General features: G+C 39.4%; 1 protein-coding gene across 9 annotated transcripts in view; it reads left to right on the top strand.

The window, feature by feature from the left end:
• PATJ (PATJ crumbs cell polarity complex component) overlaps nucleotides 1–14,866 on the top strand; it is a 355,573-nt gene that overhangs the window by 286,847 nt on the left and 53,860 nt on the right. For all 9 annotated transcript variants that reach the window (XM_049110354.1, XM_049110355.1, XM_025427867.3 and 6 more), the window contains one exon: nucleotides 3,050–3,183. In XM_049110354.1, the coding sequence (XP_048966311.1) occupies nucleotides 3,050–3,183 (134 nt within the window). The remainder of the gene's footprint in view (nucleotides 1–3,049; nucleotides 3,184–14,866) is intronic.

The following is a 14,866-nucleotide window of genomic DNA, read 5'->3' as shown; positions in this document are numbered from 1 at the left end:
GCAAGCTAAAAATGCTTTTCATATGTTTAAGAAGTTGGAAAAAGTCAAAGAGTGTTTCATGAAAATTATCTGAAACTCAGACTTCCATGTCCATAACTAAAATATTTTTGGTATACTCATTTGTTTACCTGTTGTCTAAGGTTGGTTTCAAACAATAAGGATAGAACTGAGTAGCTCAACAGAAAAATGTATGGTCTGTAAACCCCAAAATACTTACTACCTGGCCTTTTACTGAGAAAGTAACCACAATGTAGACCAATTGAGTTTTGATAAGATGCATCACTTATTTGTATCTTGATAACAAATTAATCATCCTATAATTCAGTCTGTGGAAATTCTACTCATTTGGTCATCTTCTTACCAAACATTTATCAGGAGCTTGGTATGTCAGGCTTTGGGCTGGGTTGTATATGAGAGAAACACACACCAACACTTCAGACTGACTAGGCTGAGGCAGAAGTTGAGGAAGAGAAGCGCCATCACCAGCATCTTTGCCTACCTGTCCTCTCTTCTCACTCAAGAGATTAAACCAGCCATTTACAAAAGGAGTATAAACTTTGTAAAGCATTCATGAAATTATGCACTATTGCACATTGTTTTTATTGTAAATGAATGAAAAATACAGTATGAAATACATATGCTGCCAAAAGATCTAGAGTCAAATTAGGTCTATAATTTAATATTCTCCTTCTAATAGGGAATTTTTTATTGTTACTGAGGTTGTGTCACTAAATTTCTCACTCTTAACTAGGAGGCCATTAGATTAATAAGTTCCATGTGGTCAGAAAGAACAACTGTGTGCATGCTACATTATGCCAGCTGCCGGACTGGGCATCTCACACATTGTTCATTTAATTCCTATTAGAAAGCAGTTAGTTCACACACTTTTTGCATGAGGAATGAGCCTCCATTTCACCCACCTTTTAATTTCTTTCTTGGGAACTTAAATCCACATCCTCACCACTCCAAAACCTGCTTTATTATTATTATTGCTGAGTCAGAACAGAACCCTCCACAGGCTTACCTAGAGCCTGTTTCCTTTTGTTTAATATCAAGGATTGGCAAACTTTTTCTGTAAGGAGCCAGATAGTAAATATTTAAGGCTTGTGGAGCATATGGTCTCTGTTGCAGCTACTCAACTCCGCTGTCGTAGGGTGCTAACAGCCGTAGACTGGAAGTAAATGGATTAGCAGGGCTGTGTTCCAATACAACTTCATTTATGGACATTGAAATTTGAATTTCATGTCATTTTCACATTCTTGAAATGTTATTTTTCTTTCCTTTTTTTTTTTCTTAACCTTTTGAAAATGTGAAAAATCATTCTTAGCCTGCGTGCGGACCCGTGCTTATACAGATGTTTAATGAGCTTGGTGGATCTTGGGTTGGCAACCTGTGCATTAGCTGCAGCTGACCAGCAGGTGGGGCCCTTTATAATCAGCCCTTAGCTAGATTCTATCCCAGTGTAAGAATCAGTACTCATGATGATCAAACTTAGTTGTCAAAAAAGATTACATTCTCTGGAGGCTGTTATTTCTGCAAGAATCTCTTGAAACTAACACTTTGAATATTTTGATTTTTCAATTAGTTAGGTTCAGTCATCTGGAAAATGCACATATGTAGAAGTTACGCTAGATAAGGGGGTTGTGTTAAACATCTTTTCCTAGCCAGTAATTTTTTTCTCTCAGTTTATAGAGAAACCCAACCAAAAACAATGAAATAAATAAATAAATAAATAAATAAATAAATAAATAAATAAATAACAATGATTTAGGGGTACCAACCAAGCTTAGTTGGTTGAATTTCAGCTCAGATCTTGATCATGGGTTCAAGCCCCGTATTGGGCTCCACACCTAGGGTGGAACACACTTAAGAAAAAAAATAAAACAATGATTTAAAACAAAAAGATTTTATTTATTTATTTATGAGAGTCCCAGAGAGAGAGGCAGAGACACAGGCAGAGAGAGAAGCAGCCTCCCCACAGGGAGCCTGTTGCAGGACTTGATCCCATGACCTGAGATCATGCCCTGAGCCAAAGGCAGAGGCTCAACCACTGAGCCACCCAGGCATCCCTAAAACAATGATTCTAAAAAGTAAACCGTGGGACACCTGGCTGCTCAGTCGTACAGCATGAGATTCTTAGTCTCCAGCTCATGAGTTCCAGCCCTACATCGAAGGTAGAAATTACATTAAAAGATTTAAAAATTAAATCTTTAAAAAAATGTAAAAAGTAAGCCTTTATAAAATAGCATTAACTCTTTTAACAAGTTTTACAGTTATGGACCTAGCAATTAGTTCTTGAATGTTGTGTTTATGACACTTTTTTTTTTTACTATGTATATTTTTTGGGATCACTGTTAGGTAATTCTTATTTTCAGCCATATCATACTTTATTGATTAAATCCTTTATATATCTTAATTCATTATATGCTCTCATTGAAAGTATTTGAGCACTAATTCTTCTTAGTATCTTATAACTATAACTCAGATTCTCCTCTTATACCACTCTTCATTTTCATTATGACATATGCATATATGTACTTACTCATTTAATCATCTTACATCTTTCTGTACAAGTTTTCAGGGTATATTTGAAGATTTTAAAAAGTTTAATTGTAGTTAAAAATAGATGATTGAGTAAGGGGATAGCTATTCCCTTAATCTCAAAAGTGGGGCTCCTGAGAGGCTCAGTTGGTTAAGCATCTGCCTTTTATTCAGGTCATGATCCCAGGGTCCTGGGATTGAGCCTCTGCTCAGTGAGGAGTCTACTTCTCCCTTTCCTCTGCCCCATTTCCCTTCTTGTGCTCACTCTCTCTTTCTCTCTCTCTTAAATAAATAAATTAATTAATTATTTTTTTAAAAATCTCAAAACTGTCAGGTTTTATCTTTTCCCGAATGGGCATTAATGACTAAGCTTTTTCCTTCATGGTGCTTAGCAGGAAAAGAATGAAGTGATGAACACATGCAAACCATGCACTCCCCAGCTAATGGAGTATGCGTGCTGGGCTTCTTCTTCTACTTGCCAGTCATTCTGTGTTTAATCCTTCTCCAGGTGGTTTCCAGGCTCCTCTGTCAGTGGACCCTGCCACGTGTCCCATTGTTCCTGGCCAGGAAATGATTATAGAAATATCCAAAGGACGTTCAGGTCTTGGTCTCAGCATTGTGGGAGGAAGGGACACACCTTTGGTAAGTTCATAGAAGTGAAGTATATCCACTGTCACAGAGTTAGTTGTTGAACCTTTATCATTTCTCTGGCTTCTTCATGGCATGGAAAAAGACACAATCATAGATATGTGTGCATATTCTGGCCAGCTTTCAAGTTTTTCTCAATGTTTAATTCTCACCAGGATTTTCTCTAAATTGAGTATTTTTTATAAATGCTTATTAGACCAACAGCATTATAGCAGCATTTAGAAGTATTATTGCAGAATTTAGGGGCACCCAGGTGACTCAGTCAGTTAAGCATCTGTCTCTTAATTTCACCTCAGGTCATGATCTCAGGTTCATGAGATTGAGCCCCAAGTCAGGCTCCACACTCAGCAGGGAGTCTGCTTGAGATTCTCTCTCTCCCTCTGCCCCTCCCCCCAGCTCACTTGCACATGTGCTCTCTCTTTCACAATTTACTAAATTATAAAATAAACATTAAAAAAAAAAGAAATATAACAGGTTTTAGGCCAGTGTCTGGTATATACTAATTGTAAAATAAGTATGAACTGTTATTATCATCATTATTATTTAGTAGAATGCTAGATAAAAATATACATCAGTTATTCTAGCACGATAATTTAGGTTTTGCTTGGAAATGGATCTTTGATTATATATATATATATATATATATATATATTTTTTTAGAGAGGGGGAGGAGGGACAGAGGCAGAGAGAATCTTAAGCAGACTCCATACCCCCACAGAGCTCCATTTCACAACCCTGAGATCATGACCTTAGCTGAGGTCAAGAGTCAGATGCTTAACCAATTGAGCCATTCAGGGTCCCTATTCAGTATATTTTGATGTCACTACACAGCACCATTTTTTGGTAAAACTTTCCAGGTTTCAGTTTATAAAGATGTGATTAATCAATGCATATACATATTCGAATAGGTAATACATACACATTATACTCGTTAAATTGATGCCAAAGGATATAAAGTAGAAAGCAAATCTCCCTCCAACCCTTTAACCCTAACCCTGCCCTCCAAACCCAACCCAGGTCTCTCCCTAGAGACAAAGCTGCTTATTAATGAATATGTTTTTACATGAATATTTTGGTATTTCTTTTACCCATTTTAGTTAGTAAAGAATGAATTATATGTGCCAGACTTACAGATAAAACAAGTATAATAGGATTAGTAAAAATTGTTTTGGTTATAATAATTCCATATTAGCACTGCTGGGAAGTGGGGAGGCCCATTATATTTTCCAGTAGTAACTGTTAGGCCCCAGAAGCCCTGGGCAACTCAGGCACAACCCTCATCTCCCAGCCTTCTGCACGCTCCCTGTCACCACCCTGCTGCCTCCCACTGTCCCACCCGAACTAGGCAGGCAGCACCACACCCTGCTAGTGAACAACCCAAACAGGAATGTACTTAGAGGTGGGGGTTTATTATTAAAGGATTTTTATCTTCATCCCCCTGATTCAAGTATGGCTATAACTTTTCTCCCGAGGTAAGGATAATTTATTTCCTGAATTATTCTCCCTTGGCCTGTGCAGGAGAGCCTGCTGTGTGAGGCATCTTGCATTCACGAGGACATTTTTTCATCAGCTGGGATGGGACTGGGAAGTTAACCTGGAGTTAACCAGCTCCACAGCCAGTTTTAGCTCCCACCCTTTCATGGGCTGTGATTTAAATATGATTTAAAAATAAAGCTTAGACCAAACCACTTGAAGGGAAACTTCTTTTTTTTTTTTTTTTTTTTTAGATTTTATGTATTTATTCATGAGAGACACAGGCAGAGGGTGGAGCAGGCTCCTCTCAGGAAGCCTGATGTGGGACTCAATCCCAGGATCCTGGGATCACGCCCTGAGCTGAAAGCAGAGGCTCAACCACTGAGCCACCCAAGCGTCCCAGAAGGGGAACTTCTGAAGAAAACTTTGCCCATTTCCTCAGTGACAAAAGCTGAATACATAGCTTCCTAAGCCATATCATGAGAAATGATAGTGATTCACTTCACTTAAGGAAATGAATATATACACATATTATATACTTTTTAAACATATTACATGTATCTATTATGCCAAACATATTACATGTATCTGTTATACCTGTTATATCTTTGGGGTAGTATGTATGCAGAAACTGTTGGTTGACCCTGAACGTTGACTGTTTCTCCCTCCTTCCAGGGCCTGTTTCCTCATTTTTCCAAAGAGATATCTCCAAATATTAAATAAACTGAATTTGTATAAATCTATACTTGAAATAAACCCAGGGAAATTATATTTTAAGGAAATTCTGTAGCAAATTCTTTCATGAAGAGATAACCCTCTTATTTTTTTGTAAATCTAAGTCTATACTGCTTAAAATTGGGCAGAACTAGATTCCCCATAGGAAATAGGGAATTTTTTTTCCAGTAGGAAATCTCATAGCGTGTTTTGCCTAGCCAAATGAGTTAACTGATTTTTTTCCTTGTTATTAATATGATTTTGCTTTATGTGGGTGGGGTAGATAACCTGAGTAAGATGTACCTGTGTTGCTCTTCAGTCTTTACCGTTGCATATATTTGTGCTACTGGCTACCAGCTTGGGAGCTTCCACATGATGCTCCACATCACCTACAGCTTCCTAAATGCGAGGCTGTTTACTAAATACTATATTCTGCTTCTCTTGCCACCACAAGGCAGCACCCCCCCCCCAAATTCTTTAACAGCATTCTGAGGTTCATAATATATAGTTCTGCCTTTTGAGACTGTAAATCCCATTGTCCTTGGAAGGATAAGTACCACTTAAAAATGAGAAATGGGACACAGCTTTTATTTCTTAACCTCAGGTACCTCATCAAAAGCTGTAAGTTAGACTCCTGAGTTATATATAGCCATGTCGTTTTTTTGATGAAGCTGAACAGCAGGGTTGGGGGAGATGCTTTAACAAATAAAACCATTGTTTGCTACAGAGATCTTGTTTTTCCTTCCAAATTTTAACATGGCATATGCAGCCTAATTGACACTCTAGGTGACATTATCCAGTTAGGTCATGGGACGGCACCCAGCCACCAGGAAGTTAGCAAATAAAGATGAGAGTATCTGAGAGGAAATTAGGGACAGTGGTGAGCCACTGTTGAAAGTACCTTTGCACTTTGCACATTTAATTGTGTGATGCATCCTTCCTTTAGCTCTGATGTGGGGAAAGAGCACATCCTGAGTGCTGGTGACCCTTCTTAAGCAACTGCGCCAACTCTCCCAATTAGGGTTTCTGGGCCCTCTTTGTTGTGTATCCAATAGATACTTTTGCCGCCTTTGAAGGAATAAAACCTCTGGGACTTGGTCTTGACACCACATCATTGCTATCTGCTATAAATAATTGCTCCAGAGACAAGGCAGATGGTTTCTGAGATCAGAGAGGGAGATCTCACTTAGCATCCCAATATGTTTGCAGCCAGTCATCTAAGCCTTTCAAAATAAACCAAGATAATGGTGAGGATGAGTCTCTCTGGAAGGTTTACGGGCACACCTGGACCCAATCCTCAAAGACAAACTTCTGCCTCTGTTGTTTTAATCTTATGATGTGCTCTCAGGTCTGTTTTTGGTGAATGTGGTTCATCTGTGATAGCCTGCATATGTTTGCTTCAAGACTGCCCTTTCGGGGCAGCCCGGGTGTCTCAGTGGTTTAGCACCGCCTTACCCCCACCCCCACCCCTGGTGTGATCCTGGAGACCTGAGATCGGTCCTGTGTAGGGCTCCCTGCGTGGAGCCTGCTTCTCCCTCTGCCTGTGTCTCTGCTGCGCGCGCTCTCCTCTCTCCTCTCTCTCTGTGTCTCTCATAAATAAAAAAGACTGCCCTTTCCTTAGTGCTGAGGACATAAAGTTGAGTGAAATAACCCTCTCCTTACACATTCAGTCAAGTTTATTCTACTACCTTCAGTGTTTATGGTCTAAGATAAGGGACTGGCCAATGAAAGTTCCTATTAAGGACTATGAAAATAAGGATTTTCTCTGTTAAGTAGAAAAGTGTATAATTAGGGGTATCTGGGTGGTTTAGTCAGTTAACCGTCCAGCTCTTGATCTCAGCTCAGGTACTGATCTCAGGGTTGTGAGTTCAACATCAAGAAAGAGAGAGAGGGAGAGAGAAAGGAAGAAAGAAAGAAGTGGAACTACAGTACACACTTTCTAGATTTAATTAATATGGATAAATTTTTATATATTTCTTGTAAGCCAATATCTTAATCTGTTCAGGCTGCTATAACAAAATACCACAGACTGGTGGCTTACAAACATTAGAAATTTATTTCTCATAGTCTGATGCCTGGAAGTCCAAGATCAGGCTGCTATCATGGTCAGATGAAGGCCTTCTTCTAGGTTGTAGACTTCTCATGTCCCCCACATAGTAGAAGGAACCTCTGTGAGGCCTCTTTCATAAGGACACTAATTTCACTCATGAAGACTCTGCTCTCATGATCTAATCACCTCCAAAAAGTCCCACCTCCTAATACCATCCCATTGGCATTGGAGTTTCTACATATGAGTTTAGAGGGGCACACAGCAAGGAAATCCGATAAGGCATAAAATAGGTAATATATTTATTCCTATTTTTTATTTCCTTCCAACCAGCCATCCACCCATCATCTTATCTCTCCCCACCACCACCATTCTTTCTGGTCTTAGGGTGCTAGTTTGCATGAAATCTTGCAACTCGGCAGACGTGGCATATTCTGACCAATGAAAGACCAAGAACTCTTACCTCTTGTGATGTTCACCACATATTTCTGAAGCCTCTCCCTGAATCCTTCAATTCCCCTTCTCTGAAATGTTTGTTGTATCATTTATCAGAAGTCTTATCTCTATTGCCCTCAGAAGGGGTAAAACATAGTTCTCCAGTGTCATTTTGTTGTACTTATTTTGTTATCAGCCTTGGGAATTCTAGAGAAGAGAAAGAAAAATTTGAACAAATCTTTTATTTCAGAATATTGGCAGACTTGGACTGTTTTTGGTATTGAACAAGTAATGTGGAGAAAGAGCCATTCTGAACTCTGGCCATGCTGGCCTCTTTCAGTTCTTTCAAGGCATTTGCACCTGCTGTTAGATCTGTCTGAAGCACTCCCCTGATCAGTTTTAACTGTAGCTAGAGTATCCTGTTTATTTCTGGGCGTGTTTATGTGGTCAACAAGGACGTTGTTAAAACCACATCATTGTGAGGAAGAATTGAATAGAGTTAGGAAAGAGAAGATCAGAAGGGACAATGACAACTCTCTGCAAACATATGTAAGATTATCTTTTTGTGGATGATGGATATGAACAGGTTCTTCCAAGGAGCTCAGTGAAAAACAGATTTCACATTTTCATAAGGAAGAACTTTCTAAAACATCAGCTGAGCAAAGGTGGAATGAAGTATGTAGTGAGTGCCAAATCTCAAGAAATATTTTGACAAATGCAGGCAGCCACTCTTTGCAAGGATATTATTATTGAGCTTTATTTTTTAATCAGGCAGGAACATTTACATCAATAAGTCTTTTTCTCAAGGTTATGTCAGTCTGATGAAACTCATTCTCTCTCTTTGCATTCCCATCTCACAAGTTTCTCAAAGCTTCAAAGTCTTGAGTTTTTTTAACTAGAAAATAAGGCTTAATTATTGTTTGGTTTTGTTTTATGGAAGCTAGTCATTGTTATCGTTTTTAGACAGGTTAAGTTTATGAATATAAGCCCTAGTTGTTATATTTGTATTGTATCTCTGAGGTGGAGATAACTTGTCTCTTTGCAAGAGGAAAACAATTATCCTAGGGCATTTATTTTGTCTTTATATTCTTGGTACCATCCCGTTGTAAATGAGGTCAGTGGATGCCCAGAACAGATTGTAAAATTTAGATACTGTTAGTATTTAAAAGGCCTGGGAATGTCAGATTTGGAATCTTATTTCTCTCCATTTTTTTTCACCACCTGATTTAGTACCGATTTAATTCAGTCTCATTAAACAGAAGTTCTATAGATAGGAGAGGTATACTAGCAAGAAGCATCGAGGTAGAGGGGCTGTCACATTTCGCTACTATGTGGTAAAGTCATCCATTTAGAAATTGAAGTGAAGGGGATCCCTGGGTGGCGCAGCGGTTTGGCGCCTGCCTTTGGCCCAGGGCGCGATCCTGGAGACCCGGGATCGAATCCCACGTCGGGCTCCCGGTGCATGGAGCCTGCTTCTCCTTCTGCCTATGTCTCTGCCTCTCTCTCTCTCTCTCTCTCTGTGTGACTATCATAAATAAATAAAAATTTAAAAAAAAAAAAAAAAAAAAAAAAATAGAAATTGAAGTGAAAAATATGTCTTTTAGCTCTAACCATGTGTTCAGGTCTGCAGTCACCTCGCTTAACTCTGATTTACCATGTTGCATGCTGTTGTTTAGCAGTTACTGCTTTTGACCATTTAAATGTAGAACTGTAGCAATTTAAACCACTACGTATTTTTTTTTAAGTAAGCAGAATAGAAAACTATTTTACATTTGATTAAGTGTTTTATTTTGCTGTTCCCCTTCAAATGAACTTTGCACGGTCTGTTTCATGAGGAGTGTGGTTTGCTTTGGCGTGTAATCCCCCAAAGCCAGGCTCCTTTTATCATTATTGCTTAAGTCATATATTTTTACACAAAACATCTTATTACCTTAGTTTTATTTTAAAATCAAAGCAGAGTTTGCAAAAAGTCTATGAATCACAGTGAAAGAATGTTAACGAATAGTACCTCTGAATTTCCAGATTTGGGCATTTCTGATCTTAAAGAATATGACTGTAAGCAAAAATATTATGCAAGCTGAGTAAAGTTTAGATAAATAAGGACCAGATGGAACTATAGGGACTTAGAAAATATAATGCAAATATTATCCCATTTCCTTAAAATAAATCTATTTCAGTATGAAAAATTATATTCATATTGATGAGTATCAACCTTTTGCTAAATCAGTCTTGGCGAGGGAACTCCATTTTAAGTAAATATAAAACAGTTTCTTTTCTGAGGTTGAGAAGGGAAAGCTTTTCAGAGCCTTAAAATGTGAAACTTTTTATATATTCATTGCAATTCTTATATTAGCTGTTTTATTGCTGTGATTTTCATTCCATATTTTAGTTACCTATAATATGTAAGAGTTTGCAATCCCCAAGCTTGCGTTTTAGGATAGCTGATTTAGTCCATTGCTTTAAAACACACACACACACACACACACACAGATTGCTGTTACTGCTTCCTGTGTATCTGATCATTTGATCCATACTTTTAGTCAAAAGAGCCACTAGTGTTGCTGATTTAACACTCATTTATGTTGTTTTAGTTAATTACCCAAGAATATTTCAGTATTTCAATATAGTAGGTACTGAACATTGTGATCTATTTTCTTTCTCTTGAAGGTTTGGTAGGTGTGAATCTTCATACCCTAACCAAAGCATATTAGAATAAATGAATAAATTGAGATTAGGATATAGAGACTTGCCCTTTGTTCCTTTTGCTGTGGAGTTTTATGGGGATTAATTGAAGACTGTGTTTTGAGATTCTTAGAAAAGCTACATAGTGAACCCTAATTTTTTAGCAAGAGTGTCCAGTTTTCAAAAAGTATGATTCCAAATATAAGTTATTTTTGACTCTTGTTGACTTCCCTTGGATAGCTTATATGACTTCTTCAGGTTTTCTGAACAGAAACAATTATATATTCAACCTATAAAGTTGGCAAGCAGAACTATATCAGCTTGACAGATGTTGTACTTCTTCTAAAGTAATAATCTTTTATCATATCCATGGCAGGAAAGCAGTATATTGAATGTACACTTGACTCTGAGATTCATCCAAATTATAAAATTAAAATAAAATGAGAAAAATCATCTTAGAATAAATAAAATATGGCACTTATTGGCTACATTCTGCCTTAAGTCGTGCATGTTCTTATGAGATATTGAAAGTAATCTCTTTAACATGTTGCTTCTCATGAATTCGTGAGGGTATGCCAAATACCTTTTGCATCAAAGCAGGAGGTTTAAGGTGGAGCAGATTAGCATTTTTGCTTTTTACCTTTGTAATGGGTTACAAAAAATACAGATCTACGGAACACATGGAATGTAATCATAGTAACACATGCTACAGCAAAAAACATGCATTCCATCTTCATCCCTGGGTTAATCAACCTACTGCCCCACTGTAGCAGGGGAAACAGAGACCTGCCTTTGTTGATAGGAGTCCTGCCATCCCTATTATACATAGCTTGTGTTTGCATTTCTGCCTTTATCACTTTCACATGAGGCTTCCCAGCTGTGTTGTAGACAAGTATCACCAGGGAGAAGCAACAGTAGGAAGTATAGTCCGTTCTTGTTATTCACAGTAATCGTGTTCGTGTTCTATAAAGTCATAGCAAACACTGAATAGTGAATACTAAACCATTACTTCTGGGGTAAATGCAGAGATGGATTCCTCTAGTCACAACTTTTTTTTTTTTTTAAGATTTTATTTATCTATCTATCTACCTATCTATCTATCCTGCTTGTGCTGCTGCAGCAGACAGAGGGAGAGGGAGAAGCAAGCTCCTGGCTGAACAGAAAGTCTGATGGGGGGCTTGATTCCAGGACCCCAGGATCATGATCTGAGCCAAAGGCAGACACTTAACAGACCTAGCCACCGAGGCACCCCACGGTCACAACATTTTTTAATAGTCATAAATACATAATCTTGTTTTATGTGTGTTACTTTTTAAAAATAGGTTATTTTAATATCTATTGTTGATTCATTAACATTGAACTCATGACAGCAACATGGTAACTCATAAATGCACAACAGTTAACTAACACATGTACTTTTTCCATATGGCACATCACAGCCTTCTCCTGCTTAGAAACATAAGCACTTCAGTCTTGTGCTTGGGGGATGTTTTAAACAGCAAAAGCATAAACAAAAAGCACAAAATATAAAACATGTGGCACTAAAAAGGCCACAAAAAAGGTGTTTGTTCACAGCATGAGAGATGAAACAGGAAGGCAAAATGTCGCCCTGTTGTACTTCACCTGGGAACAAGTGAATCAGGCAACTCAAATTTTTCACCACTTTGCCCATGTCCACAAATGACTGTTAATGCCCTAGGAACCTTGATTTGGGGGGAGTGGGTGAATTTGCAAATATGGAACCCAAAAACAGGGAATACTGACTATACTTAATGAAAATAAAAAATGTCAAAATACCAGGACTTTGCAATCTGGCTTAGATCTTGTTGGGATTCAAATGGTCCCTTGGCCTTAGCCCTGAGTGGTCCATGACTTTAGAAAGAATAACCTAGGGACACCTGGGTGGCTCAGCGGTTGAGTGCCTGCCTTTGGCCCAGGGCACAATCCCGGGGTCCTGGGATCGAGTCCCGTATCAGGCTTCCTGCAGGGAGCCTGCTTCTCTCTCTGTCTCTTGTGAATAAATAAAATCTTTAAAAAAAGAAAAGAAAAGAAAAATGAAAGAATAACCTAAAGGGGTGCCTGGGTGGCTCAGTCAGTTAAGCATCCGTTTGGACTCTTGATTTTACCTCAAGTCATGATTTCAGGGTTGTGAGATCGAGCCCTACATTGGGCTCTGTGCTGGACATGGAGGCTCTTAAGATTCTCTCTCTCTCCCTCTGCCCTGCCCTTCTCTGTCTCCCTCTGAAAAAGAAAGCAAGAGAGAAAGAGAGAAAGAGAAAAGAAGAACCTGAAATATCGGGCAACCCGGGTGGCTCAGCGGTTTAGCACTGCCTTCAGCCCAGGGCCTGATCCTAGAGTCCCGGGATCAAGTCCCACGTTGGGCTCCCTGCATGGAGCCTGCTTCTCCCTCTGCCTGTGTCTCTGCCTCTCCCTCCTCTCTCTCTCTGTCTTTCATGAATAAATAAATTAAACGTTTAAAAAAAAAAAAAAAGAACCTGAAATATCCCTTAGCATAATCTTTCTTAAAAATCAGCAGTCTGGGGATCCCTGGGTGGCGCAGCAGTTTGGCGCCTGCCTTTGGCCCAGGGCGCGATCCTGGAGACCCGGGATCGAATCCCACGTCGGGCTCCCGGTGCATGGAGCCTGCTTCTCCCTCTGCCTATGTCTCTGCCTCTCTCTCTCTCTCTCTGTGACTATCATAAATAAATGAAAAAAAAAATTTGAAAAAAAATCAACAGTCGGGAAAAAAATTAGCAGTTGGGGGGTCCTCTGGCTGGCTCAGTTGGTAGAGCATATGACTCTTGATCTCAGTAAATTCAAGTCCCACATTTGGTGTAGAGATTATTTAAAATCTAGGGACTCCTGGGTGGCTCAGTGGTTGAGCATCTGCCTTTGGCTCAGGTTGGGATCCAGGGGTCCTGGGATCGAGTCCCACATCAGGCTCCCTGGAGGGACCCTGCTTCTCCCTCTGCCTATGTCTCTGCCTCTCTCTGTGTCTCTCATGAATAAGTAAAATAAAATCTAGGAAAGAAGGAAGGAGGAAAAAGTAAAGAAAGAAGAAAAGAAAAACAGCAATCAATTGTATTCTTAGCTCACCATAATTATAGGAAAAATAGAAATTAAAAAACAGACCAAGACTAGTGTCATTCATCCTTAGAGACATGACTTTCAACCACTCTGACACACATTCCTTCCTTCATGCCCCATATAGACAGACCCCCTACAACCTTAGGTATGTATGAGTTGGAAGTCCTCATTAGCAATTACTCGACATCCACTTGGCCGACACCTTGCTTGACATTATATACATAATCTCACTTCATCCTCAAACCCTAAAAGGTAGGATTTACTCCATTTTACTGATATAGGAACACTGGTTCAGTGAGGTTAAATACCTTAATAGAAGTATCACACAGTTAGGATAAGTGGCAGAGCTGATCTCTGAACACAGGTTTATGTGGCCGTATCCAGGATTCTTCCCACTGTACATTGCTGTGTTCCATTGTTTGCAGCCTGGAAAATTCCTCTGGCAGACTTGATAGAGTCTGTAGGAGGCTAAAATTGATCATAAATTTTGTGCAACTCTTTCCAGTTTCCTTGAATTTGAGCTGGCCAGTTGACTTACTTTGACCAATAGTAGTGAAAGTGACAGTGAATGACTTGCAAGCCTTAGCCTCCAGGCCTTATGGCTTAGCTCTTGTCCTCCTGAAAGACTGCCATGTTGCAGACCAGCCTAGACAGGCCTCCTGGAAGATGACACACCTTTGGAAAGAAAGCACATGGCGGGAGAGGGGCCCAGCTGTCCCTGCTGAGGCCCCAGCCAACCTGACTACAAACTCCTATGAGCCCAAATGATACAGCATAGAACAGAACTGCCCCCTGAACCCAGCCCAAAGTGCCAGCTCAGGGAATCATAGACAAATGGTTTGTTTTTGTTTTAAACCACTAAATTTCGCAACAAAAGATAACTAATCCAGAGTCTGACCCAGCCCTCCCACTCTCCCCAACCCAGTATCCTTCTGATCTCTTTCAGCCTGTGAGTTGGGATGCTTCTGCTCTGCCATTTAGAAGGAGGTCTTATTATTCCTAGGCCAAGCAAAGCAGAGAGAGCCATTGTTTTGTAGGCTAAGTATTTGCCTACAAAACAATGGCTCTCTCTGCTTTGCTTTGCACTCCATATGCGTTCAGTTTTAGAGGTGGAATGACTTTAGAAACCATGTATTTCAACTCTGTGCTTTACTGATAAGTGTCATGAACAAAGTGGTTAATGTAGAACCACTTGCAAAACTGGCCATTCAGAGCTTATGAGAAAAATTAACTCCTCTC

This window comes from Canis lupus, chromosome 5 (genome assembly GCF_003254725.2).
Source record: "Canis lupus dingo isolate Sandy chromosome 5, ASM325472v2, whole genome shotgun sequence".
NCBI lineage: Eukaryota > Metazoa > Chordata > Mammalia > Carnivora > Canidae > Canis > Canis lupus.
Note: the sequence above shows the minus strand (reverse complement) of the source record. Positions and strands in the feature narration are given on the sequence as shown.